Source organism: Brachypodium distachyon, chromosome 3, assembly GCF_000005505.3.
Source record: "Brachypodium distachyon strain Bd21 chromosome 3, Brachypodium_distachyon_v3.0, whole genome shotgun sequence".
Classification (NCBI taxonomy): Eukaryota; Viridiplantae; Streptophyta; class Magnoliopsida; order Poales; family Poaceae; genus Brachypodium; species Brachypodium distachyon.
In genome coordinates, this window is record NC_016133.3 from 55,706,263 (window position 1) to 55,731,980 (window position 25,718).

Consider the following 25,718-nt stretch of genomic DNA (forward strand, 5'->3'; position numbering starts at 1 on the left):
GTAATTGTAAGGAGATTTTTAACTGGGGCCTATATGCATGAAAGGAGGGAGTTGTATTCGTTTTTCTTTGTCGGACACAGTGGTATTTTTATCTGTCCCAACTTCCAAATAAAATCTGGCCGTTGCATTCATAGTATCCGACCGATGAGGATGGACGCTGACGGGACGATACCGACAGACAGAGCCCAAAATACGAAGGAATTCATTCAAGCTTGAAGCCAGTTGCGGACGGGCGGATAAAAAGCCCAGCGGCGCCGCAGCCAAACCCTCGGCTCAATTGTTTGTTTCATGGCGTAGGCCCACAGCGATCTACTTCGTCCCCCGTCTCTGCTCCCCATCCCCCCGCCTCCGCCTCCGCCACCGCTCCCCGCCGCCGGCCGATGGAAGCCCCGGGCTCCCCCTACGCCTCCTCGCCGGAGACCGCCCCCAAGCGCGCGCCCCGCTCCCCGCCTCCTCCGCAGGAACGCCCCGAGACGCAACCCGAGGCCGAACCCGAAGGTAACACCCACCCCACTCCATCTCTTCTGTGCCAGTTTTAGCTGTATCGCGCCCCACCGTGGAGACCGCGCGGTGTGCTTGGATCCGCGAGATCCGGGCCTCCGCGCCCCGCCCCGGGGTCGAGATCTGCGAGCGCCGCTGGCTGGTGGCGGCAGTACGGCGTTGGCTGGCGGTGCACGCCTGATTTGTGGTGGTCTCACGTCCTGAGGATCACTCCGTTCCGGGATTGCCCGTGCTCTGTACTTCCCGTGCTGCGGCTGCCCGGTTTGAGTGCACGGAGATGTTCGATTAATTCAGTAGATGTTGAAGTGAATGTGCCCATGGTCCGTTGACTGATTATAGCCAAACTAGTTCATGTGCTTGAGGTAGTGATCCTGTGGAGAGTTTCTTATAGATAAGGTAGTTAGTTTACCGTGGTTACACTGTGGTTGGTAATAGCTGCGTGCTACATGGTGGGTAGCTACATTTAGGATTTGATGGCTGTGTAATGATAGATTGCCTCAAAACACATAGTTATTCTAGTTCTTGGCTCAGTTGAATGTTCTGGGGACGGTATGCTTTTGTACTGATAATCCACTGCATCATTGTACTGGTTCTTCAGGAATTGGGTGCACACGTGTCATTTACCTCTACAATTGTCATCTTATTTATTGGTTTGTTGTGCATCATGAATTTCTTATACTCTTTGACTAAAAAAAGATATGACGAAACTTGTAATGACATGTTTTTTTATCTTTTTGCTATTCTCCTTTGTTGCATGTACTTCTGAATTTAAAGTTGTTTTTTCGCCTCAGATGACAAGGAGAAGCCAACACATTTGAGGTTTCTGGTGTCCAATACGGCAGCAGGATGCATTATTGGCAAGGGTGGCTCAACTATTAACGACTTTCAGTCCCAGTCTGGAGCTCGTATTCAATTATCACGTAGCCATGAGTTTTTCCCTGGTACAAATGACAGAATCATCATGGTCTCCGGACTGTTTGACGAAGTAATAAAGGCCATGGAGTTGGTTCTCGAGAAACTTTTAGCAGAGGTAAATCAACTTTCTTTTCCAAATGGTTGTGTCTATAGAGCCATGTTGTCTTTTTTTTTATAATAGTTGATATGCTCCTGTTATTTTTCAGGGAGAGGAATTCAATGAAGCAGAAGCTAGACCTAAATTTAGACTCGTAGTTCCTAACAGCTCTTGTGGTGGAATTATTGGTAAAGGAGGTGCAACAATCAAGTATGCCCCATAATAAACTTGTTCTAATCTCTGATGCTACTATGCTACTATCATTAGCCTTATCCCCATTGTTATGAATTTATGATACTTAATTTATGATACATTGAGCTGATGAAGCATATTTGAACCGACAGACCGTAGTACGGAATATATAGCCTTTTTCCTAATACTCAATTGGTGTCAGAATGTGAATTTGATTAGCAGTGCCAAATGACTTATCACATGTTTTTCACTTTGTTGTTATATTCATTTTGTGTTGGTTTCTGTTGCTTGGGATGCTGAATGTTGGTGTGTTCTGTTATCTTATCAGGGCATTCATTGAAGATTCCCATGCTGGAATTAAGATTTCACCACAAGATAACAACTTCGTTGGCCTGCATGATAGGCTTGTTACTATCACAGGACCCTTCAACAATCAGATGCGAGCAATCTATTTGATATTAAGCAAGTTGTCTGAGGATGTTCACTACCCACCTAATTTGAGTTCCCCATTTCCATATGCAGGTAAATCCAGAAATTTGCACCATTTGATGTTACCACATTGCTACATGCTTGCTTAAATGAATTTTCTCTTCATCATAGTTTCAGTCTCTTAGGAATTAATGTACTACATTTAACATGCTTTTCTAAAAGATCACAATCGACTAACGGGGCATACTAGGATATATTGACATGTGTGGCTAGACATACCTGCTTACCATCCATGAAATCTATATGATTTTCCCTTCTGATGTGGCGCCATCATTTTCTCTCACACATTCCCTTCGTTCAAAATGTTCAGGCCTTGGTTTTCCAAGCTACCCTGCTCCTGTTCCTGTTGGGTATATGATTCCACAGGTGCCATACAATAATGCTGTGAACTATGGGCCTAATGGTTATGGTGGAAGGTACCAAAACAACAAGGTTAGTGGCTGACTGCTGCATTACTCTTGCCGTTGTCCCTCATCTCTACATTTATTATTATTATAAACTTGCAATGCATGCATCCTGTTTATCTGTGTTGGTACTTGGTAATGATATACCATGTGTTTTCTTCTGTTGTGCACTGGAAGAGAGGGATGTTGCATGTTATTATCTGATACTACCTCTGTTTCTAAATAGTAGCTCATTTAGGTTGTCCTATGTCAAACTTCTCTAAGTTTGACCAACTTTATAGAAAAATACACCAAGATTTACAACACCAAATTAGTTTCATTGTATGTGTTCATATTGTATTTATCTGGTACCGTAGATGTTGAAATAATTTAATATAAACCTAGTCAAGCTTCGAGCTAAATGTACTACTCCCTCCGACCGGTATTACTTGTCTCAAATTTGCCCAAATATGAACGTATCTGTGTGTAAAAAGCGTATAGATACATGTAATATTTCGACAAGTAATTCCAGCCGGAGGGAGTAGTACTGTTTAGAAATGAGGGAGTACCACATCGGTAAGTGCCCAGAAGTTCTTTCCTCTGAACCCAAGCATCTAAACTGGTATTAGGCAAACTTCATTGTATACGTTTGTATATCTCATTAATTTATGATGTTATCCTGATAGCTTTTTGTGCACGCTATTAACATTAGATATTTCAGTTAAAATGGAGACACTATCAAACATGCTTTTGCTATCAATATTAGATACTGCACTGAAAACTGTTAGTGAGAGTGTATTTTTCAGCGAAATTAACTCTTGCAATTATGTTTGAGCGAAATTGACTCTTGCATTCACAACATCGTATATCTCGTTAATTGTATGCTGAGACATCACCTTTTACTTTATTTATTGGTGAGTTTAAAGTTGATGTGTGTTCAGAATGCTCTATCCAACAATGGTTTGCTGTTGAAACTTTGCAGCCTGGTACACCTGTAAGATCGCCTGCTACTAATGATGCCCAAGAATCGCACACCATTGGTGTTGCTGATGAACACATCGGTGCTGTTGTAGGGCGAGCAGGGAGGAATATAACAGAGATCATTCAGGTATCTTCTTGCACCATGTGAATTTTGTTATCATAGCAACTTCGTTAATGCTGTTTACTGCAAATGCTCAATCGCTCAAAGCCTTGTACGTATGTACATACACATGTATTAGAAATATACAACAGTTCTTTTGTTAAGTAGTTTGTCCTTAAGAAAAGTAAATAGTATATAAAGGAGCATACATTGACTGCCATCATTTTGTGCTTAAAAAGCGTAGTACTCCATACTTGTACAGTTTTTGGGGCAAATACTTCAAAACCTGCTGCCCCCTTCTGGTGTGAATGCACCATGTTTCAGTGAAATGAACTCTTGCTATTTCTTGCAACTGCAGGCTAGTGGTGCCAGGATCAAGATATCAGATAGGGGTGACTTCATAGCTGGCACATCTGACAGGTAATTTCCTTGTTACCTTCTGCTGTCATACTGAGCCCTTAAAATGCGCTCTGCTTCACTCTGTCATCACCTCTCTGGTCACGAGGGTTGCACATGGCTAATTTCTACTCGTGGGTGCAGGAAAGTGACGATAACTGGAACACCAGAGGCTATTCAGGCAGCCGAATCCATGATCATGCAGAGGGTGTCAGCCAGTTCGGAGAGGTGATGAAATCTCATGGAGATGGAGTGTGTCCTTGCAAGTGTTAGGTGGACTGGGAATTTGTTTTTGCTCCCTAGCTTTAGTATTATCCGCAAAGCTTGAGAAATTTATGATGATTGTTGTTTATTCCGACCGATTGTGTTAGTAACCAGTGAATTAGTTGTCTTTTTCTTCCCGCTGGGATAGAATTATATATCTCAACAGATTTGACTATCTCCATAACACCAAAACTATGTTGGGAGTTTTGACATTTCCTGGAGGAGATGCAGATTGTTGCTAGCCTAATCTGCTGATTGCTCTGCTTTGCTCCTGGCAACACATATTATGTTGTGGCCATTTTGCTGTCTTGGAGAAAGCTAACCTTCGAAGCTTCGTATGCCATGGCACTGGTAGAATTGTTCAGATGTAGGGTTTTTTTTTCTTTTGAGATAATCTTGCCGGAAATTTTGGTTTTATTAACTCCCGAAACGTGAGATTATTGCCCAGAAAAAGAAAACCAAAAGGCTCGAAAAATCCCTGGATTAGGCAAAGCCAAACCCAGCAAATACCTAATCCGAATCAGACATGTGGGCTAGGGACCCGTCGTTGCTGTCTCCTACAACGTCTTTCAGACCCTGTTAAATTAGTTGAACTTTTGTAGATTTATTTTATACAGAGACGCAAATACAAATTCTAAGGGACCAAACAATGTACATCTAACAACGATTTAATAATTTGTCTTAACTTGATGCAATGGTTAATGGATCTAACACGACTTTGTCATTTTTTCATCATGTATTCTCAAACATTATGAGTATTCGTGTTATTCTCATTTACTCCTTAGATAATTGGTCCATCTACACAGTGCCGTCGTCGGGCCTGGAAGAGTAGGCCCGTTTAACCCACCTATAGCTATACCCCCTCTCCTCCTCTCAAAAAATAAAAATAAAATGAACGGATTCCGCCCTTTAGAGCATCTACAGCCGCGTCCGCCATTTCGCGTTCGGCGCAACCGTTTTTAGGACGTTTTTTTTGTGGGGGGGGGGGGTGGGGTGGAAATATTTTTAGGTTTTCGCCGTGATCCAGCCGTGCCCCCCAACCAACTCCCCCAAAATATTGAAATTGGGAAAAACTTAACTAAATTCGGCGAAATTTAAATGAAGTAGGTGAAATTTAACTAAGCTTGACAAAATTTAATTAAACATAAACCTTTTATTACATAATTCTAAAATAAATAAAAAACGGTCATGCTAGTCGCTGAAGTCGGCGAGGTAGGCGTCGTCGGAGTCGAGGGTGATCGGCTCCACCTTCACCTCCGGCTTCGACCTCTTCCCCGCCTTCTTCTCGGCCGCCTCCCTCGCCGCCTCTTTGGCGCTCCATCCCTCGGCCTCGGCATCCGTGCCTCAGCCTCACGCGCTCCGCCGCCAGTAGTCTTTGGAATAACGCGTTGCGCTGGCACCCCCGCTCCCGGTTCGGCCTGGAGCGCTGGCTAACTTTTTAGGCCGTATCGGCTAAAAAAACAATTTGGCGAGGACGGCTGGGTCGGTTTTTGGACGCCGGTACCTCTCAAGCCCGTTTAGGGGGCGAGTGTGTGTGTGCGTGTTTTTTATTTTTTTTCATAATCTAAAATCTGGGTCCTCCGCCAGAACCCACCCAACCCAGCATTCCCAGGCGCCCCGCCGCCACCGCCATGGCCAAGCTGCCAGCCGTCCTCCACACCCCGCGCCCCTCTTCCCTCCGGCCAGCCCCCATCGCCGCCGCTCGGACCTCGTCCGACCCGCCGACTCTCCTCGCCCCCACCTCCATCCCCCGCGCCGACCTCTCCAAGGCCGCCGCCGCCGTCTCCACCAACCGCAGCTCCGCGGGCTCTTCGTCGTCTTCCACCACCCGCGACCTCGGCTCCGTCGCGAAGGTAACCTACCCGATCGCGCCTTAATTTATCACCTACGTGCCTTCTCCGGCGGGCCTCCTCACCGTGCTTGATCGATCGATCACCAGGCGGCGGCCAAGCGCCTGGCCTATGACGATGGATTCGCCTTCCCGACCGCTGCATCGACTCCACCGCCACCGGAGCTCGCGCCCGAGGACCTCGCGCCGCTGCTCGACCTCCCCGACCCCGACGACGCGGCCTCCTCCTCCAGCGTCGTGTCCGCCTCTCCTGCTCACGCCATGGCCGCTTCCGCCGACTCCACCGTCACCGAGGTGGGCCTTCCCGATCAGTTCGAATCTGTGCTGATTCTCGAGTTTTCCTTTGGTGCTTAAATTTGTGAGTTCCAGCGGTGGTTTTGTGTGTTACTGTTTGTTGGTCTGCGTTGTTTTTTTGGTGATCAAATTTTGGGATATGAGGTCCGTATCGAGGTTTTGTCCCTTTAGAATTCGAGTGGCTTATTAGAGTTCAAGTTGCTGATAAAATTTTAGGAGTTCGTCGTGGGTCTGCATTTCATCGTTTGAATCGATCCGAGTAATTTAGTGATCCCAAATTCCCCATTCCAATCCATTTGAGTTCGATCTGCTTGACGCATGTCGCATTTTGGGCGTTAGGAGTTGGGATTCGAGTCCTTCATTGATCTGTTTGATACACTTCGGGGTGACAATTCCGGGAGGGCCTTAGTTTGTGTTTACTATTTGGGAGTTCTGTCAGCGAAGGGAACATTGGATTGGATGCGAGGCGTTGCATCCGAACGTGTATCGCGTTCCAGCTGTTGAGTGTTTCATCTGTTTGGTTGATCGGAAAATTCGTTGCATAACTTTTTGTTTAGGATAATTTTTTGAAATTCGAGAAGTTCTGGTTCCAGTTTGTTAATCCCAACCTCTGATGCATGCACCCAGGTCGCAGCGGTCGCCGACAGCGAGCAGGCTCCTCCGTTTCCTCTCACGGAGATGGAGCTCGTCATCGCCGAGCTCCGCGGCGCCCGCGGCCTCACCCCGCGCACCAAGCGCCTCGTGGACGCGCTCGTCGAGGTCGCCGCCGCCGAGCTCGACCCCAACCCCACGGCCGCCGCCCTCCGCCTGCGCCGCGCGGGCTTCTGGAGGAAGCTCCGCGTCGGGGTCCTCGCCACGACGGTCTTCGCCGTGGCCGCCATGGACGTCGCGCTCGCCATTGCCCTCTTCGCCAGCCGCGGCGGGAGCTCTGGCAACTACCAGTACCACGGGCTGCCCCCTACCTGACTTGAGCCGTTGGCCCGTTGAGCGACCTTAACTTGCTTATCTAATGTTTAATTCGCTTCCTAGCGGCTAGCACCCTTGCCGGCCTCTGAGTTCAGTCTGCTGTTTCTCTATTCCTGCAACTCTCCGCCGCATCGACCGATCAATGCCTTTTCCCTGATTTTTGCAAACCCTTGCGGCATGGAGGTCCAATGGATTTTGAACACTTCTGCTCATTGATGGATTAGTTGTGTGGTGAGCCCTATACCTTTTGCTCTTGTTATTTTCGTGCCCTTGTGCTGCTTACGCAACGGAAATCTATTGCATGATCTGTTCTATTAAGTGGAATATGTGTCAAACAATGCTGTGGCATCAAAGATACGAGTACATGGGTGGATGGAAATCTTGTTCTGTTGTTTTATGTTCATCTAAGATAGAATGTTTCAGGTCAGGTGATTTCTGTTGTTTTTCTATGCATAAGTTTGAGCATGTACATTTATCGTTCTGCGATTATGATATCCTCATGTCTGTTCGAGATAACACTAGATTCAGTTAAGAAGTACTGTAGTGCATAGAGCTTCAAATGGTTTCTGCATATTGTGAGCTGGTGATATCTGTTTTCAGTTCAGCCATGTACATGTTCAGTGAAGTGACTGTCGATTAATCCTGCTTCTCAGTTCAGAATATCTAGTTCATTTCCACCCATCATCTGCTCAAATCCCGTGTAATGTGTTTCAATTAACCTGACACAAGCTCATCAGCTGTTCGTGTGAGTTGTTCGAGTTTACGCAGCACAAGTAGGACACATGATTAAGATCTTAGTATTGATCGCTCATAAGCAACAACAATAAAAGCCATTAGATGGACTGTGTCCATGCACCTAGATACAGCTGGGCGCTGGGGGTGTCTTGTTCGTATCGAGGTTCTTTCCTTGGCCTCGTGAAATGCAAGTAAATCTTTGGCGTTCTAGTCAAGCCTGAACGCAATACATATTCGGCTTTATTTGTGGTTGTCATGGACATTAACATGATTCTCAGCATACTCTCACCAAGGACAATATTTAAGAAATTACCGTCAAGGATACACTTTGACATCAAGAGAAAATTTTCATGAGCCAAAAGAACAATCGCTAGAGCCACGTAATTTATTTGTTCAGGACCAAATCTGTCCAAGAAACAAATTTTAATTTTAAAAATTGGCAGGGGCCGCGCGAACGCGTACCCCCTCTACCACAAATTATGACGTCCACTCTCCCGCTTGGGGAGATGGTAGACCCACACACTCACCAAGTGCAATGTGAGCCATTGATCTAGGCCACGGCCCTTCATGATCGGCCGTCGACCCCGTCCAGGTAAGTATGTTGCAATGGAGCACCAAGCGCTAGTTATATAGCTGGTTATCCTTGCCAAGCGTCTTCGCCCAGTCGATGTGGTACTAAACTTAAACTTAAGAGCAGTCTCGTGTTGCAGGCTTGCAGACCTGCCCGCCGGAGTGTCCGCGTTCTCGTGGGCCTTTTTCAGGTTTGAAGCAAGTTACAAATAGTGGGCTTGCATCCTCGATCAAGGAACTGCAGACGCACGAAGAATCAAAGCACCGGAAAAGCCCATGTGCCTGATTTACATACAGCTGATTGGCTCCTTCAATTCTTATTTACATGCCATAGTATTTCTCCTTCAATGACCCGAGGGTTCCTCCTTCGATTCCCATGGAAGGTCTCACCTTGAGTCCGACGCTACCTCCGCCGCCTCGTCGAATATCCTAATTCGCTGCTCTGCCCGCATATAAAAGCAACTCCACGGGACCCCGACTAGGCTGCTTCCTCATCCACGAGCTCCGATCCCGGCCAGCCGCCCAACACCTCCGGCAATGTCGTTCCCCGGCGGCGACACTCGGCCCACGATCCGCTGCGACGCGTGCGGCAAGGGCACCCACCGGAGGAACCACTGCGTGGCCTTCCCCTGCGCCCGCTGCCAGGGCACGGGCCACTACGAGTACTTCTGCACCACCCCCGCCGACTTCGACTTCGCCTTCGCCGCCGCCGCGGGTGCCCCCAAGTGCGCCGTCTGCGGCGGCGCGGGCCACGGCGGCGAGAACTGCGAAACCGCGGAGCGGAGGGAGCTCTGGTGCGGCATCTGCGACAAGGACGGGCACGTGGACAAGGAGTGCCCCACGCGCGACGGCGGCGAGGGGGACCATTGCCGCGTCTGGTTCGGCTACGACATCTGCCCCTTCTGCCGCGGCCCTGACCACAGGACCTACTCCGACTGTCCCCGTCGCAAACTAGCGCCGCTTCCGTAAATAATAATAGGATCCAGGGCAGCGCTACGTTGAGCTAGCTGCGCCCGGCCCGGCCGCCCTCCGTCTCTTCGATCTCAGGGCTTAGCTGCAGTTTCTGATGTCAATCCTGCGTCAGTGTGTGTGTGCTAGGATCTTTACCCCGTCCTTGTATTAAGCGTGTCCGTACGTGCGTGATTCTCTGGAGCTGCTCCTCGATCTCTCATCTGGATTCTTCATCCAAAGTCGTTTAGATGTGTGTAAGTCGTCCGTCGACCATGGTTTGAATGGCAAAGCATAAGATTAATTTCAGCTTGTTTTTCGTTTGGGAATCGCTTCAGTGCTGCAATCTTTGTGCCTGAGATCGAGCAGTAACCTCCGGTAGTGCAATGCGCAGCAGAGCACGTATACGAAGGATACGGACTTCAGGTTCAAAGGTCTATGTGACCCCGTGCCTGAGATTCGGACTTTCGGAAGACGTCCATTAATCACGATACCAATCTTGCAAACCTCTAAAAGTGCTACTGAAACTTGATAAACCAGAGGGAATGTTCCTCATTCAGTCATTTGTACCGTTTCCTCCTCTGATACTAAGTTTTAGTTCAAACTAAATTCTTGCCATGGTTTTAGTTTAAATTTGAACTAAAACCATGACAAGAATTTAGGATCAGAGGAAGTAGCTCTGAGCACTTGAGTGATGGAAGGTTTTACATGTTAAAAAAAAAACTCTAGGAAGTATACTGTATTTCTTAAGAACATTTCTTGGCAACTTGCAAGATGGGGCCAGACCGGAAGAATTAAAGATGGGCGCGCAGGTGGACATCATAGTTGAGGCCGGTCATCGTCTTGCCAAGGCCATGCAGACCCCTCACCATGGAATACAATGATCGTCGCTTCGCCACCTTCGATTTCTGCATTGCAAATTGTACGAACCGGCGTACGTACTATGAGCGACCGCAAAAGCAGGTGCTACCTTTTTTTGGACCATATTTTTTGTGCTAGCTTGGATATGTGTCTGTCCGTCTTTGGAACTCGATTCCTAGAAATTAGCAATTACGGATTCCCCTAGTCGAAGGCAGTTTGTGACTTACAAAATTAATGGGAAATGTGTGGACCATTGACGTTGGATGTGTATAGCGCAACCCTTGCACGACATGACGGTAGTCCTATACAACAGTTAACGCCGACTAGAGAAATAGCTCGGAAACTGATGACTACCGATCCGGATCTTTATAAGAGTAAGACAAGATAACTATGTAAGTCACAATTAGTTTCAAGCTAACCACCTGCCTCCTCACCGATTGCTCCATCTCTCAGGTTTTGTGGAATGATTTCTTGCTTCTGAATTCAGAATGTCTAGTTAATTTGCACCGATCATGTGCTCAAATCGCACGTAATGTGTTTGAATTAATATGACACAAGCTTATCGGCAGTTTGTGAGTTGTTCCGGTTTACGCATCACAAGTAGGACACAATTAAGATCCTACCCCCCCTCCTTCCGATCCATGAAAAGTGTCGCCCACTTAAGTACAAAATGTGTACTAACCTAGTACAAAATGGGCGACACTTTTGATGGATAGAAGGAGATAGTATTGATCGCTCGTATATAAGCAACAACAATTAGAAAGATATAGCTGGAGGTATCTTATGAGTATCGAGGTTCTTCCCTTTGGCCTTGTGAAATGCAAGTAAATCTTTGGTAAAACGAAAATCAACTCTGTTTTAGTCAAGCCCAAAGGCAATATAGATTTGGCTTTATTTGTGATTGTCATGGACATTAACATGATTCCCAGCATACTCCGATGATAAATTATTGAAACATATCAGTCTAGGAGATCATAAGAACAATAGTTAAGGACAAGGATACAGACTATCCTATGGATAATTTTTCCCCGGTGGACCAAAAGATGGATCACCAGGGATAAATACAACATTAACAAATCAACCAAGGACCAAACTTTAATTTCAGACCTTGACCTTACTGATCCTGGTCAATTAAGCCCCTTAATCCCGAAAAGAGTGTTTGGTGGACTGGTTTTGTTGACGTAACACCGGGATTGCTTGCTAAGACTAGAGGAAGGACCCAAATGATGCTCTCGTATCTCTTGTTTTTTAATTTTGATACTTTTAACTATGTTTAGGAAATAACTAATGAGAATAACCGTTACTAATTTTCTTATAGCGTCTTCTAATATATTTTTAATTATGTTGGCTAAGGTCTTTTGATATATTTTCTTAGGCGGGGCGACGGCTTGGCTCGCCGCTCATCGGAACCGGCACTCCCGGCACGTATGCTCCGCTACTGCTGCCCAGGTCACTGCTCGCCAGGTCGGGAGGGCTCGCTTCGAGGAAAGAATGCCGATGTCCTCACCAGATGCCTGGTAGTTTTTTAAAAAAAATTGTGGGTGATTTTTTGGGGTGATTTTTCCAAGTATAACAGTATAAAATAAGTAGCCGGGACCCACATACAAAACTCACTCACCAGACCATAAGACACATCATTATCCCGACCTAACCAAACAGGAAATTTCGGAATAAGGTTTAAATTTCGGAATAAGGACATGGTAGTTGAGGCCGGTGATCGTCTTGCAAACGCCGTGCAGACCGCTCACCATGGAATACGATGATAGCCCCTTCGACGGCTTCGTTTTCTGTATTGCAAATTGCATGTACCGGAGCGGCAGCAAATGCGGATGCTAGCTTCTTCTTTTTGACCAATTTTTTTTGTGCGCTACTTAGGATACGTGCATGTCTGTCTTTGAAACTCGATCCCTAGAAATTAGCAATTACGGGTTTCCCTAGTCGAAGGTTGTTTGTGACTACAAAGTGGGAAATGGGTGGACAGTTGATGCTGGAGGTGTATAGCGCAACCATCGCACGGCATGACCGTGGTAGTAGGTTTTCGCCCCCACATTGATGTAGCCGAGCCGGCTGGGCACAGTGGGTTTCCTACTACTGCCCGGATTCGCTTCCCTCCGCTTTCTCTTTTCTGCTTTAACTCTGTAAGCTTGAGACTGTTGTTTTTCGTTTCAGTGAAATGGAAAATGGGGAGCCCGATTCGAAAAAAAAAACAATTTAACGCCGCCGGAGAAAATGGGGAGCTTCTTTTCTTTTTTGACATTTCTTGACAGGGACTAGAGTGCATTGCTGATTGATCTAATAAGATCCATACTGATTGTCAGTGGAAAGAAAAAAAACAGAACAGATCCGACTTGTTGACTGCAGACGAGAGTGGCAATCGATCTTTATGCCACGCACGCACGGAGATCCTCTGTCGGCTCATAAGCTGCCACGTGGGTCCCAAACTTCCTTCCGGCCCCACGTCTCATTCTCCTACCCAGTCCTCCAGCGCAGCGCAGCGCAGCGCAGCAGCAACCCCGGCCTACATAGCCGCTGGATAGATAGGCCGATTGATTCTGGCACGCACAACGCAGCCGGCCGGCGTCTTCTCCCAGCTCGCTCGATCCCCGACGAAGGGACGAAAATGTCGGCGGCCGCCTCGGAGGACGAGGAGCTGTCTCCGGCGGAGGCGCGGCTGGCGATGATGGAGCTGGCAAACATGATCTCGGTCCCGATGGCGCTCACCGCCGCCATCCGCCTCGGGGTGCCGGGCGCCATCTGGGCGGACGGCGCCAACGCGCCGCTCTCCGCCGCCGACCTCCTGCCCGCCGACCACCCGGACCCTTCCGTCCTCGAGCGCGTCCTCCGCCTGCTCGCCTCCCGCGGCGTCTTCTCCGAGCACCACGGGCCTGGGCCTGCTGAGCCGACGCGGCGGTTCGCGCTGACCGCCGTGGGCCGCACCCTGGTGCCCGCGGGCCCGTCGGGGGCGTCCTACGCCGACTACGTGCTGCAGCACCACCAGGATGCGCTGGTCCTCGCCTGGCCCCGCCTCCACGAGGCCCTGCTCGACCCCGCCGGCCCCGAGCCCTTCGCCCGCGCCCACCGCGGCCTCCCCGCCTACGCCTTCTACGCCCAGGACAAGTAATTAAATCAAGCGCAAATCATTCTCACATCTCACACGCACTAACACTAGCAGCGAAGATGATGATTTGAGGGTGTTTAACTTTCAGCCTTTCAGGGAGGCGAACGAGGTGATGCTGCGGGGGATGACGGGGGTGTCGGAGCCGTTCATGGAGGCGCTGCTGGACGGCTACGCCGGGGGCTTCGAGGACGTGCGCACTCTGGTAGACGTCGGGGGCAGCTCCGGCGCCTGCCTCGACATGATCATGCGCAGGGTCGGCACCATTGCCCAGGGCATCAACTTCGACCTCCCCGACGTCGTCGCCGCCGCGCCGCCCATCGCCGGTCAGAACTCACTCATTCGTTCCACCTCTTTTCTTCTACTAATCTCCAATGGTCTGAGAAGAAACGAAAACGAACAAAAGTGGCACGTACAACAACTGGCAATGACAATGGCCTATGAATGCGATCGATCGATCACTCTCCCATCACAAACAAGAACAAGAACTGACCACCAACCAAATTGGGCAGGCCGGCAACACTACACCACACGCACATGCGACGTGGGTCACGCGATAGCCCCAGCATGCAGCCGTGCCGGTGGATTACTAGGTGCACCACACACGTGACACGTCCATGCAACACAAAATAAAATAAAAATTGAGCTGTTGTTTTCGGCATCGACATCAAATCACGAGATTGATAAACAAGTTCCAGAGCACGGTTGCGACGTTAATAAACTATGATGGAGTATTTACCATATTGGGTTCAGAAAGTTTACCTGTTTCAGACTTCAGAGTGACGTGCTTTGCCATACAAAGCCATTCCTAGCTAGCTCCCAAGATTCCAAATCGGCAAATCCATCCATCCTGTACCATGCTAAAAAGCTATAGAACCTAGAATTTAGCTTGTTTGTTACTTACTCCCTCCCTACCATAATATGAGACACGTACGCATCCCTATATCGTCAATTTAGCTAACTAAATATAAATTAAATAATTAAAAAAATATATCATTAGAAAGTTCTTTTGATAACGAATCTAATGATATACTTCTTGTTAAGAAACATATATATTTAACTAATCAAATTGAGAATTTAGTAATGCGTGCGTGCCTCGTATTATGGGACGGAGGGAGTAGATCCCTGAGAGAAGACATGTACTCCCTCCGTCTCAAAATAAGTGACGTGAATTTGTATAGATTTTAAATCCGCGTCACTTATTTCTGGACAGAGTGAATATATTGTTTTACCTGTGATGGAAATGCTTGCAAATGAAAAAACAAACGTACAGGAGTAAGGCACGTTGGTGGAGACATGTTCAAGTCCATCCCCTCCGGAGACGCCATCTTCATGAAGGTATAAATTCATGCACTACATTTCCTAGAACCGTTATCAAAAGCAATGAAACTTTGGTCACAATTTTAATGTTACTTTCCTCCTGCTTCAGTGGGTTCTGACGACATGGACAAACGACGAGTGCACGGCGATCCTCAAGAACTGCTACGGCGCGCTGCCGGAGGGCGGGAAGCTGATCGCCTGTGAGCCGGTGGTGCCGGAGACGACGGACACCAGCACGAGGACGAGGGCGCTGCTGGAGAACGACATCTTCGTCATGACCACCTACCGGACCCAGGGGAGAGAGCGGTCAGAGGAGGAGTTCCGGCAGCTCGGCCTCGCAGCTGGCTTCACCGCCTTCAGGGCCATCTACCTGGATCCTTTCTATGCTGTCCTGGAGTATCTCAAGTGATCTCAACTTATCCATTTGTTGCTGAGCAAACTCACGCATCATGTATGAGGCCCTATTTGCTGTCAGGTTGGACATACGTTTGAGTTCCTGAACACGAGCATCTCTCTGAATCATTTTAAGTGCAACTTTGCAATTTGCGAATAATAGTTTACCACTGTCGCTACGGACAGGTCAGTCAGGGCATACACACAACATACAGAGTAACACACAAAGAGGACTCGTGCTCGAAAGAGATCAGGAGGAACATTCAGCAATGCACATCTCCCAATATTCATTCATACAACCATTATTTCTTAGTCATGATGCGATCAGAAATTGTTAGAGTGATCTTGTTTTAACACGAATCAAGAGCGTATTACACTGTGTTAATCATCTTTCTTCCCTTCTGTCGATGCACCTTGGGGTTCCACTAAAGGCTTTGATTCACTTGCAACGTGGGGGTTCACTAGAGGTTTTGATTCACCTGTTGCACCCTGCAATGAAAAGAGTAATGTATAAGCGAGTTCAGAGGTTGAGCAAAGCTAATTGCTGATCGAAACCAATAAACAGGTCTGGCCTCAAGTTGTCTGCTGGCCGGTTTATGTTTTAGATTTGGAAGGTAATCATGTAGCTTAAGGAGCGCAAAGGACGGTTGCTAACTGAGTACTGGCTGCAAAATTATCTATTGACTTTGGTATGATATATCAAGAAAACTAGCTAGGAATCTGGCTATACTTAGTAAATAAACTACTCCTAGGAGAGTGCTAATGTCTGTGTAGCCTGGAGACAAAACGATAATGTCAGGAATCTGGATCCTAAAAGAACTTAAGGGCAGAAAAAAGTAGCATTAGCACCAACGCTTACTTCAGTCTTATTTGCTGCAGGCTTGAACGGGCAAGCAGGGGGGGCTCTTTCAGGTCTCCTGTATTCCCACCCAAACATGCGATAAATCTTGCTCTGCAATGTGGTTCAAAACATGGATCAATGTTTATCATATAAGTAAGAAACAATTGCAAGCACACCCACTGAACAGTAACACTGACATGCAAATTTGGATCGAGAAAGAAAATTTTGACCATTGTTCTTGTATGTATGTATGTATCACGAGTCACATGATTGACAGTCGTGGAATGCTTAAGATATTATGTAGCCTGATACAAGTAATGGCATACTCCAATCTAAATTCTAATATTAGTATTGCTACCAAAAGGAGGAAGTTGTTCCTTCCAGTTTATTGTCATGCTATGCCTGTCATCTGAAGTAGTGCACAATCCATACCCCTAGATGTATATCATGCATATCAGGGGCCAGGAATGGGAAAGCCTCTTTGCTTGTGGATGCATCATCCCATACCTTTTGCGTTTGTGGGATTAGTTGATGCCATCTGACTCGCATGGATTCAGGGGCATGGTATAGCATGGCAATTCCTTTATCATTTATGCAGTTCTAGGAATCATAACCTAATCGTCAGGGACATACAGTTTTGCTCAAACAGATCACGAGGATCAACCACGAATTCAGCATGGCGGTTACACCTACCAAAGCAGGATTAGTTCCGTAGCTGCAGGCTACTCAGGGTAGCAGCTCAATTAAACCAACCGAAGAGAAACCAGCCACAAGCCTACAACAAACACCAGATTCGCCACAACCCGATCGGTAGAACGAGTACCGTGCAACAGGGAGGCAGATGGGGGCATACCAGGAGCAGATCGAAGAGGAACGGGAGCGCGTTGACGAAGGGGATCAGGAAGATGGGAATCAAGCACGCCACGCAGACCTTGCGAAATTACACGGTAGGTAGAATCAGTCAGATCAGGCAAAAACTGGAATCAGAACTCCGCGTTATTAAGATACATGAACCGAAACCGTAAGGATCGATCGATCCAAAATTGCGGCAGGGCAGAAGAACTCACCATAGCTTCCTTGAGATGGGGTTTGTCGCCCTGCTGCTCTGCTTCGCCTTGGATTGGTTCGTCGTCTCGATTTTGACTGGATTTGGTTTGGCTTGGGGATGAAGAAGGAGACGACGACGAAAGGCAGCGCGTGGGCATGGACTAGGCTGACTCGGGCCTGCAAGTGGACTCAGTGTTAAATGGGCTCCCATACTGCACTGGAGCTCTTTGTTGGCTGGGCCCAATTTAAGGCCCATTGGGTGGGCCCAATATAGTTCGTCACTTGCTCGATGCCCTCAAGTCGCAAACCCAACAGCAGGAACACCAACTCCCTGAAAATTTTCTTTTCTTTTACTTGGATTTGTTTGTCACTGCCGTCCGTCGCGAAGACCACCTCGCCGCCGGCGACGATGGAGCCGCCGCCGCCGTCGCCGTCGCCGCCTAAGGCGGCGAGCCCCTCCCCCGCCGTCCGCGTGCTCTCTCGCACGCCTCCCCCCACCTCCGCCTCGCCGTCCCACGACGGCGGCGTGGTGGTCGTCGGCTTCGTGGGCGGCGCGGGGAGCGCCGCGCGGCTCGCCGACCGGATCCTGGATGCCGCCGTGTTCTCTCCCGGTGGCTCGGCCAGGAACCTCGCCGGGAGCGTCAGGTACCACCGGGATGGGGAAAGGAAGATGGTGTTCCTGCACCTCGCGGCCCCGCCCCTGGAGGCGGGGGGCAGTAGCAGCGGCAACGACCTCCGGGAGCTGCTCTTCATGTTCTCTGTGAGTGTTGGTTAACTTTGATCAAACTCACTAGATGGATGCTAGTCTAACTTGGGGACTCAATTTTGTGCTTGTTTGATGTAATGAAACTGTGTGGTATGCTGATTCAAAGAGTAAAGCTTGAGAATGTGGGGAGGCATAATTAGTAGTGACTGTCTTAAAAAATTTAACTGATATATTTCTTATGCTTGCTATTGGCATTTGCAGTTATGGGTAGAGCCTTTCATTTGTCAAAACAGTCTGATGGATTGCATCATTGCATAAATATCAAAGTTTCAGTGGTTAAATGCAACTAGCACTACTTTTCTCGCTTGATTCACAATTTGCAAATGTAATGTGAATGTGAAGTGAGTCTTGATTTGAAAATTTATCTGATTACAGCAATTTGATTCGACAATGTTAAGAAGGAAGGTTAGTGCTATTTGTTGCACCCACTCGAGTATGGCTAAACTAAACTTAGCTTACATCTATTTGCTTAATTTGCTAAGCTCATGGGAATTCCTGCGAGTCAGACATGGCAGAGTCACATTTAGTATTACCTAGTGCTTTGATAATAAGATCTATTATTTTGGTCCATGTAGAGCTGGCATCTTAGAGCTATACTTGCCAGTTTTACTTGCTTGTGTGGGCTGTATCTAAGATATGGCGCTCTGATCATAGATAGCAGAGTTTAACATGATATTTTGTAGATTATTGTTCTGTTATCTTGATTCACCAATGTAATGATTGAAAGATTTGGACATAGGTGGCTGATTCCAATTTAAGATTCACTTGTTCAACAATAAATGTTGATTAAACACATGCTTACATTTTTTTGTGCAAATTTCTAGGTTTGCCATGTCATAATATTTCTCCAAGAAGGCTTCCGGTTCGACACACAGACCTTGAAGAATTTTAGACTGCTGCAATCTTCAAAGCATGCGTTTGCACCATTTGTGAGGTCACTAGTAGCACCTGCAACACCATCCAAAGCTGCTCCTTCTAACACCCCAACGCGGCCTGCCCGCAGGACTTCATCCATCTCTCCTCCGGCACGTCGTGGAGGTCATTCGGGTCGTCAACCCTCAGCCATCTCGTTGATGTCAGGAACCCCTTCACATCATTTTGTGTTGCCAGGCCAATGCATCCCTGTTGTTCTCTTTGTCTTTGAGGATGATATCATTGATGGCTCAAGTGCTGTAACGAGTTTGGATGATATGGCGGACACATCTTCATCAAATCAGGCTTCTAGCACTGATGGCTTGGCAAAACCAAACCCGACTTCTAAAGGTTCTGGCTCAGTGGTTGTGCTTGCTCGTCCAGCAAACAAATCTGAGGGTAATTTCAGCAAGAAGCTGCATTCTTCTCTTGAAGGTCAGATCCGTTTCTTGCTGAAGAAATGTCGGACGCTTACCAGTATGGAGTCAGGGCATAATGGTCCAAGGGGGTTTGGTAATGTGAGCCATCTTCCGTTGTTCTCACTTGATACATCTAGAGTCGTTGCACTGTTGGATCGGTCAGTTAACAAGAAACGAGAGCCACTGGATATCATTGCGGGACTGTTTGAAGATTCTTTCAGCTCCAAATCATCGTTGGATGTTGCTTCATTAGAGAATAACTGCCAACCAACAAACCATGAAGATGTTCAGTTAATCAAGGATTTTATATTTCGGCAGTCTGATGGGCTGAGAGGGAAAGGGGGGTATACTGGCAATGCAAGTGCTACCTCTGTTGCTGGTGTCGGTATGGTGGCTGCGGCAGCAGCTGCAGCAGCAGCTTCCGCAGCAGCTGGGAAGCCAGTCAGTGTTCCTGATCTCCCTAGTTTTGATAAATGGTTCTCCGTTAGTACATCTATTCTATCTGGATTGATTAGTAGAGGAGATGAGATCAGTCGTTGTGAAAACATGAGTGGATCATCTGCTCATACAAGTTCTAACTTGAAGAACGAGCAACTTCCTTTTGCGGGATTTAATGCTATTGAAACTGCTTTATCTTGTTTGGAAAGCAACAAGGGACTTAACATGAAATTTTCCTCATCATGGTGCCAAAGGGTGCTTCCAGTTGCTAAGGAGGTGTACTTGAAAGATTTGCCTACCTTTTACCCAACTAGTGTGCATGAAGTGCAGCTACAGAAAGCTCTGCAGTCTTTTCACTCGACAGTTAAAGGACCGGCTGTCAGTGTATTCTCCAAGAAGCTAGAAGATGAATGCAAGACAATATGGGAATCTGGAAGGCAGCAATGTGATGCTGTCAGTCTTACTGGCAGGCCTTGCAAGCACCAGCGACACGGTATGTCATCTTCATCAGACACAGTGGAGCAAGAGCAACATTCTAGTGGATACGTCTTCCTCCATGCATGTGCATGTGGCCGGTCTCGTCGCCTTAGAGATGATCCTTTTGACTTCGAGGCAGCCAATATATCATTTAACTGCTTCTCCAATTGTGAAGATCTATTACCTACCCTTGTGTTACCGAGGGGGCCTGATACTGGTTCATTTCCGGTATCCTCCTGGCGTTTGGTGCGACTTGGAGGAGCAAGATATTACAAGCAAACAAAAGGGTTGCTCCAAGCTGGATTTTGCTCCAAGGACAAATATCTTTTAAGGTGGACAATATCTCTTGGCAAAGGACAAGGGAAAAACAGCACTCATGCTACCGCTAAATCGTCCTCCATGACATCTAATACAAACCCACATACTCCACCTGTTGTTGTTTCCAGAGAAGTAAAATCCACTACATCCCAAGTCACACCAGAAAATAAATCTGTGAAGCTCGAAAATTCCAGAAAACAACCTGAAGTGCAATCATCAAACAATTCAGCTATTAATTTTGGTAAAGGTCTTCCAAATTTTACTATGAAGAAGCCTTTTGCTGAAGTTGTTGCCGGTAGCACAGCTAGAGATACCGAGTTTCCTGCTCTCCAACTGAAGAAACCAGCAAAACCTGGTAGCCGAAAAGATGACCGGCAAGTGAGTGTAGTGGAACAGACTAATGGAAGAGGTAATGCAGCTCTCAGTCAAGGACCTATAGCTGAAAATGAATCCGAGAAGATGAGCAGAAATGTTAGTGAAAGTGCTGATGGGAAGCCCTTCCTACAGATTGGGAGCAACATAGTGCCAGTGATTGTTGGAAATGACACTAAAGAGGCTACTCAAGCCGAACAGCAGTTTGTAGTGTATGTCGGATTTGAGCACGAGTGTTCAAATGGTCATCGTTTCTTGCTGTCAGAGAAATATCTCAAGGAGATTGATTCATCTTGTTTGCAGCACGAAAGACCTCACCAAAACAATGAAGCAGAAAGCAAACACAGTTCACAAAAGTTGCTGCCGAATGCATCTAAGGTAACAGTAGCAGCAATAAATGAAAATAATGGACGAATAGCCAATAGGACAATGGAGTCATCAGGTAGAAATAGCAGGCAGCAATTGCTTCAGCCCGGCGTTGATGTGGAGATCTTGCAGCCTGCTCATATTCTTTCAGATCCACATAATATAAAAAAGGGAGAGCATTCTCTTCAATACACTACAGCTGATGATGGTGGAGAGGCATATTCACTTTTGAACAGAAATCTGCCGATATATATGCACTGCCCACATTGCAAGAGCTCAGATAGGAAGGGACATCAAGACGTAAAGGTTGCTGGTGCTGTGTCACAACTTCAACGTATTTTTATCGTAAGTTTAATATTCGAGCAACAGTTTCTATGTCAATGGAGCATATGATTTACATTGGGAAAATAACTCTGATCTTTAAGCACTGTGCTGAACTTTGTAATCTTTGTCTTTCAATTGATGTTACTTTCTGGTGCAGGTAACACCTGATTTCCCTGTCCTGTTGGCTAGCTGCCCACTTGTACAGTTTGAGGTGAGTTCAGTCAACAGTACCTATGTTATTTTCTCAATTTTCTAGTAACGAACAACAAAATTAGTCGATCGTAGGTTGGGGTAAAGCGGACAACTTTTTAACTCAGGCATTTATATTCCTAAAATTGATCTCTTGGTTTTCCCTTTTGGTATCAGGGTTCATGTTTACCATCAAATGTCTCAGATCGTGACCAACAAGGATTGTTCAGTCTTGGTTGTCGAGTTGTCCTTCCACCTGAGAGCTTTCTTACCATGAGGCTTCCATTTGTCTATGGTGTCGAGACAAGAGATGGAAGTACATTTCCCCTCAAACACTTGGAGCAACAACCAGATCTTACAGCATGGCTTGTTGGAGGCACAGCATTGCAAATTGTGTCAGTTGGACACATTACTGAGAAAGAAGCCGCTGTGTTGTGATAAACCTGGAATCCACAGCTTTTTTTGGTTCAGGTGTACTCTATTCTCATTCAGTGGTGTCCAATAGCCAATAGGTAACATGATAATATTAATTTTGCACTACCCAGCTTTACTCTATTTTTTTTAACTACTTTATCTGTTTCTGATTCTTCAGTATCTCGCACTCAAGGCATTGGATTTTGTTGCTTGCCAGTGTAATTGACATAGCATGGTTGCCTCCTGTCAGAGGTGTTTTGCTTATACTCCTGGATTTATGCTGCCAAGCTGTTGGTATATCTATGCGTGGGGGAACAAAGATTCTCTCAATGACTACAAGAATGCTGCACATGGATACATGGAGAGAGCCAGAGATACAGGTACACAGACTGCAGTTCTGTATTATCAATATTTATGGCCTAGTACATTGCTTACTAAGTTAAGACAATTTTGTTACTGATGCAGGCAATCAGACATCGGCTGTTTTGTACATTAATTAATAGTTATCAGGTAAAGTTTAACTGATGATTTAGGATATGTTTTGTTTTAAACCCTACAGGTCAACCAGATCCCATGGCCTATTTTACATTGGTACTGGAACTTTTGTGTCATGAATTACTTCATCTCGGCCGCATAGAATTTGTAATTTGTATTTGTAAACCCATAAAAAGGTGATCGCGGAACGATGTCATGTGTGAAAGAAAGATATCGTTCGGATCCCTTACTCTTATGTTCATGACTAATTTACATATATCCTTTCTCTAGTGTGGGTCACGGAAGTTTCTTGGAGACATGCATGGTTAAGACAAAATCCAGAGGATGACTTTGGAAAAGTAACCTGAATGAAAACCTTTTTCATTTCTTCAGCCTTTCCTGGACACGTTAAAGCTCCAGGTTGTCATCTCGTCTGCAGCCGCTGCTCCTTCTAGGCTGGCTGGAGAGGAGAGATCTGCAGAATGTTGGAACCGGAAGGAAACACATGAACACACCTCCTGTGATCCTGTCCTGCTTGACAAGTGTAAAGGCACATCAGAAAAGTGAGAAGATGGATGATGCCATGCTTGCTTTCTTCCTTCATCTCACCTGCAAGACAACCGTTTCCACGTGATCTGAAGAATCATTCCAGCTGAACAGAAGGCAAGGCTGTGTACTGCTGGCTGTTATAGGCCTGACACGTTGTTGCACGGTGAACTTAAACACTGCCCAAGTCGCTGAAGCATCGGCTTTGATTTGACAAACAGCTCTGTCTTGCATCTTTTCTTGGCAGATGACTGGCTGACTGACTGACTTGGGTTTCTTGAACAATCTGCAATCTCCTCCTACCTAATCGATGACAAACAGAAGTTTTTCGGCTCAGGCAGATTGTAACGGCAGTTTTATTTATATATTTCTGCAGAGAACTAATTTGCAAAAGCTGCTGGTAAACAGTAGTAGTACTACATGTCTATTACCTGTTCACTGTTTCTTCAGTTAGTTTAGGTCTGATGGCTTGGGCGTGCACCCTTTTCTTGTCTCGAATGTTTTAAGCAGCAGTTAGAGCCACTTTTTTTCTCATGTGGGATGTTCGATAATTCATACTAACTACGGAGTATTTTTGTTCCTTGATGGTGTGGGAAATGCTACCTCCGTTTCACAGGATTTTGTCACAAAATCTGAGAAATATTTGTTGGAATTGGACCATACCTTAGTAGCATCATCTGAGTGTGCAACTACACTAGGAAGGAGCTGGGGCTCAGAGGCAGGCTGGACATGCACTAGGTGGTGGTGTTCCTGTAGCCTAAGAGGGACATCGCTTATTTTCCCTTTTCTGAGAAAGAGGGACATCACATGAGGATGGCCGGCCGGCGGCGACATGCATGCATGCTAAGGTCACTCATACCTGGGCCCCACAACCGCCACCTAATAATAATAAGCTAGCTACTGAAGCTTGAACTTGAACTAACTAATGCTAAAGGAACCAGTCGCTGCCGTACAACACACCTGATTAATCATGCAATCCCCGTGATCACGTTATAAACCCAAACCACAGCTACAAAAAGGGTTGCTAGTGTCACAGCGTAATTGATCATCAGCTGGAAACTAATCAATGTGGTACTTTAGTATTGTAGGCATCGAGTTCAGTGATTGGCTTGCCAAAACGAACTGAGGTTGAGGCAGTATTTCCTCCCATCCATAAGTTTCGCTGGTTTAATACAACTTCGTACTCCCCCCATTTCATAGATTGGCATGGTTTTGAATTAGCCGTGCCGATTTTTATGGAACGGACGGAGTACTAAATTGTCAGCGAATTATTCTTCCTTCCATCAGTATTGCCATCCAAATCAGTAATAACCAAAATTGTCTTCCCAAGACGTGCGTTGACGAGATATGTACTAAATCAACGACGTTTATTATGGAGTGTCATCGCAAAAGTAATTATAACAAGTAATTTGGAGTAGCTAGGTGCTCTCCCTCTATTTTAAATTAAATTATAAGATGTTTTTGCTAGCCAGAGCCAGGTAGGTTGCGGAATCGCATACGGTACGTATCTATGTATAGTATTCTGTACCATTCGATCTACTTCCTCCGTTCTTAAATACTTGTCGCTGTTTTAGTACAAAAACAGCGACAAGTATTTAGGAACGGAAGAAGTACCTTTGATGCTGGATGGTGGTTGATCTACTCACGCAAAAACTAAGTACTATAATGGATACGTGCACTTCACTTGCACCTTACAGGCCGGCCTGCGAGCCGGTAATTAAGCCCACTCATGTACGGCAAACGGGGTTCTCCTACATCCGAACAAACAAGCATACATAGTTGTCCAGTTTGGATGGAGGGCATTCAAGTATTCAACCTCTGCTACTTTACTCCCGCCGTCCGGCTGAAATATGTAAGCTAGCTTACATAGTTTGCGCGCGCGCGCACGTAAATGGACAGTATATAATCCGTACGCTCGTATAGCCGAGATCAAGTGTACGTATATGGTCCGTGGATACCTTGACGACTGAGCGGGAGCAAATCAAGCAACTACACACGTGTACTGTACAGTATCATGCATGTCATTGTCTGGTAGCGCGCAGTTGTAGCAGTTACAAGTCGTTGTACACTGTACTAGTAGTGATCGAGCTAGCTAGCCAGCTGCCTAGTCAAGGTCGTACGTGGCTAGCAGGCTATCATGGCTAAGCTTAGTTCAAGTTGGGGTTTCACTAAGATGTTTTGGGAGAAACAAACAAGCAAGAAGAAACACGTGATACTATGGATCGAAGAGATCATGCTCAGATCGATGCCAACATCCATCCATCCATCCACGGATGGACGGCCACGCATCGCCGTATAATCTGCTTCCCCTCTGACAGTTAAAGTGCATGTCACGGAAAGTATATATACTTGCGGCGCAGCACCTGGCCTGGCCTGGCCGGGGGGGTACTGTCAGACTACCAGAGCATATATACTTTGCACGCATGCATATGCATGGACGCTCGCC

At 46.6% G+C, this 25,718-nt stretch overlaps 6 protein-coding genes and 1 non-coding gene across 12 annotated transcripts; 5 read left to right on the forward strand and 2 right to left on the reverse strand.

Moving 5' to 3' along the window:
- Positions 1 to 264: 264 nt before the first annotated feature.
- On the forward strand, positions 265 to 4,565 carry LOC100842554 (protein BTR1). The gene is made up of 8 exons (XM_003570381.4): positions 265 to 498; positions 1,293 to 1,531; positions 1,623 to 1,723; positions 2,034 to 2,227; positions 2,505 to 2,626; positions 3,560 to 3,685; positions 4,017 to 4,078; positions 4,199 to 4,565. Exons 1-8 carry the CDS (start codon positions 381 to 383, stop codon positions 4,284 to 4,286), a joined length of 1,050 nt encoding a protein of 349 aa, XP_003570429.1. The 5' UTR covers positions 265 to 380; the 3' UTR covers positions 4,287 to 4,565.
- A 1,309-nt stretch (positions 4,566 to 5,874) lies between these two features.
- Positions 5,875 to 7,954, forward strand: LOC100826462. Its single transcript, XM_003572920.4, has 3 exons — positions 5,875 to 6,171; positions 6,258 to 6,461; positions 7,089 to 7,954. The coding sequence occupies exons 1-3, from the start codon at positions 5,950 to 5,952 to the stop codon at positions 7,425 to 7,427; spliced, it is 765 nt and encodes a 254-aa protein (XP_003572968.1). The 5' UTR covers positions 5,875 to 5,949; the 3' UTR covers positions 7,428 to 7,954.
- A 647-nt stretch (positions 7,955 to 8,601) lies between these two features.
- Positions 8,602 to 8,762, reverse strand: LOC112272169. Its single transcript, XR_002965863.1, has one exon. It is a non-coding gene; the product is annotated as a U1 spliceosomal RNA (small nuclear RNA).
- Positions 8,763 to 9,269: 507 nt separating this feature from the next.
- LOC104584311 (zinc finger protein GIS2-like) lies at positions 9,270 to 9,701 on the forward strand. The gene has a single exon (XM_010238576.1). It carries the CDS (start codon positions 9,270 to 9,272, stop codon positions 9,699 to 9,701), a length of 432 nt encoding a protein of 143 aa, XP_010236878.1.
- Positions 9,702 to 12,910: 3,209 nt separating this feature from the next.
- LOC100826776 (caffeic acid 3-O-methyltransferase) lies at positions 12,911 to 15,510 on the forward strand. Of its 2 annotated transcripts, XM_003572921.4 has the most exons (4): positions 12,988 to 13,658; positions 13,756 to 13,982; positions 14,930 to 14,994; positions 15,086 to 15,510. In XM_003572921.4, exons 1-4 carry the CDS (start codon positions 13,162 to 13,164, stop codon positions 15,383 to 15,385), a joined length of 1,089 nt encoding a protein of 362 aa, XP_003572969.1. In that variant the 5' UTR covers positions 12,988 to 13,161; the 3' UTR covers positions 15,386 to 15,510. The 2 variants fall into 2 exon arrangements, with proteins under 2 accessions (XP_024316364.1, XP_003572969.1); XM_024460596.1 differs by lacking the exons at positions 14,930 to 14,994; positions 15,086 to 15,510 and adding an exon at positions 14,870 to 14,910 and having other exon boundaries at positions 12,911 to 13,658.
- An 8-nt stretch (positions 15,511 to 15,518) lies between these two features.
- LOC100842861 lies at positions 15,519 to 17,438 on the reverse strand. Its single transcript, XM_003570382.4, has 4 exons — positions 17,278 to 17,438; positions 17,064 to 17,141; positions 16,229 to 16,321; positions 15,519 to 15,858 (listed from the first exon to the last, which is right to left on the reverse strand). Exons 1-4 carry the CDS (start codon positions 17,413 to 17,415, stop codon positions 15,751 to 15,753), a joined length of 417 nt encoding a protein of 138 aa, XP_003570430.2. The 5' UTR covers positions 17,416 to 17,438; the 3' UTR covers positions 15,519 to 15,750.
- A 152-nt stretch (positions 17,439 to 17,590) lies between these two features.
- LOC100827084 lies at positions 17,591 to 23,854 on the forward strand. Of its 5 annotated transcripts, none has more exons than XM_014901448.2 (7): positions 17,591 to 18,017; positions 18,848 to 21,670; positions 21,807 to 21,860; positions 22,016 to 22,350; positions 22,431 to 22,632; positions 22,718 to 22,762; positions 23,018 to 23,854. In XM_014901448.2, the coding sequence occupies exons 1-4, from the start codon at positions 17,667 to 17,669 to the stop codon at positions 22,274 to 22,276; spliced, it is 3,489 nt and encodes a 1,162-aa protein (XP_014756934.1). In that variant the 5' UTR covers positions 17,591 to 17,666; the 3' UTR covers positions 22,277 to 22,350; positions 22,431 to 22,632; positions 22,718 to 22,762; positions 23,018 to 23,854. The 5 variants fall into 5 exon arrangements, with proteins under 5 accessions (XP_014756934.1, XP_014756935.1, XP_010236879.2 ...); XM_014901449.2 differs by having other exon boundaries at positions 23,120 to 23,854; XM_010238577.3 differs by lacking the exon at positions 23,018 to 23,854 and having other exon boundaries at positions 22,718 to 23,016.
- Positions 23,855 to 25,718: the final 1,864 nt, after the last annotated feature.

What these genes read in the sequence shown, in the direction of transcription:
- LOC100842554 (XM_003570381.4), top strand. Translation starts at nt 381, where the DNA reads ATGGAAGCCCCGGGCTCCCCCTACGCCTCCTCGCCGGAGACCGCCCCC. An exon ending in TTCCCCATTTCCATATGCAG is followed by an intron (nt 2,228 to 2,504) that starts GTAAATCCAGAA and finishes CAAAATGTTCAG; the next exon opens with GCCTTGGTTTTCCAAGCTAC. An exon ending in ATAGCTGGCACATCTGACAG is followed by an intron (nt 4,079 to 4,198) that starts GTAATTTCCTTG and finishes TCGTGGGTGCAG; the next exon opens with GAAAGTGACGATAACTGGAA.
- LOC100826462 (XM_003572920.4), top strand. Translation starts at nt 5,950, where the DNA reads ATGGCCAAGCTGCCAGCCGTCCTCCACACCCCGCGCCCCTCTTCCCTC. An exon ending in ACCTCGGCTCCGTCGCGAAG is followed by an intron (nt 6,172 to 6,257) that starts GTAACCTACCCG and finishes ATCGATCACCAG; the next exon opens with GCGGCGGCCAAGCGCCTGGC. An exon ending in CCGACTCCACCGTCACCGAG is followed by an intron (nt 6,462 to 7,088) that starts GTGGGCCTTCCC and finishes GCATGCACCCAG; the next exon opens with GTCGCAGCGGTCGCCGACAG.
- LOC104584311 (XM_010238576.1), top strand. Translation starts at nt 9,270, where the DNA reads ATGTCGTTCCCCGGCGGCGACACTCGGCCCACGATCCGCTGCGACGCG.
- LOC100826776 (XM_003572921.4), top strand. Translation starts at nt 13,162, where the DNA reads ATGTCGGCGGCCGCCTCGGAGGACGAGGAGCTGTCTCCGGCGGAGGCG. An exon ending in CGCCGCGCCGCCCATCGCCG is followed by an intron (nt 13,983 to 14,929) that starts GTCAGAACTCAC and finishes ACAAACGTACAG; the next exon opens with GAGTAAGGCACGTTGGTGGA. An exon ending in GAGACGCCATCTTCATGAAG is followed by an intron (nt 14,995 to 15,085) that starts GTATAAATTCAT and finishes CTCCTGCTTCAG; the next exon opens with TGGGTTCTGACGACATGGAC.
- LOC100842861 (XM_003570382.4), bottom strand. Translation starts at nt 17,415, where the DNA reads ATGCCCACGCGCTGCCTTTCGTCGTCGTCTCCTTCTTCATCCCCAAGC. An exon ending in CCCATCTCAAGGAAGCTATG is followed by an intron (nt 17,142 to 17,277) that starts GTGAGTTCTTCT and finishes TAATTTCGCAAG; the next exon opens with GTCTGCGTGGCGTGCTTGAT. An exon ending in CTGCAGCAAATAAGACTGAA is followed by an intron (nt 15,859 to 16,228) that starts GTAAGCGTTGGT and finishes TTTTCATTGCAG; the next exon opens with GGTGCAACAGGTGAATCAAA.
- LOC100827084 (XM_014901448.2), top strand. Translation starts at nt 17,667, where the DNA reads ATGGAGCCGCCGCCGCCGTCGCCGTCGCCGCCTAAGGCGGCGAGCCCC. An exon ending in AGCTGCTCTTCATGTTCTCT is followed by an intron (nt 18,018 to 18,847) that starts GTGAGTGTTGGT and finishes GCAAATTTCTAG; the next exon opens with GTTTGCCATGTCATAATATT. An exon ending in AACTTCAACGTATTTTTATC is followed by an intron (nt 21,671 to 21,806) that starts GTAAGTTTAATA and finishes TTTCTGGTGCAG; the next exon opens with GTAACACCTGATTTCCCTGT.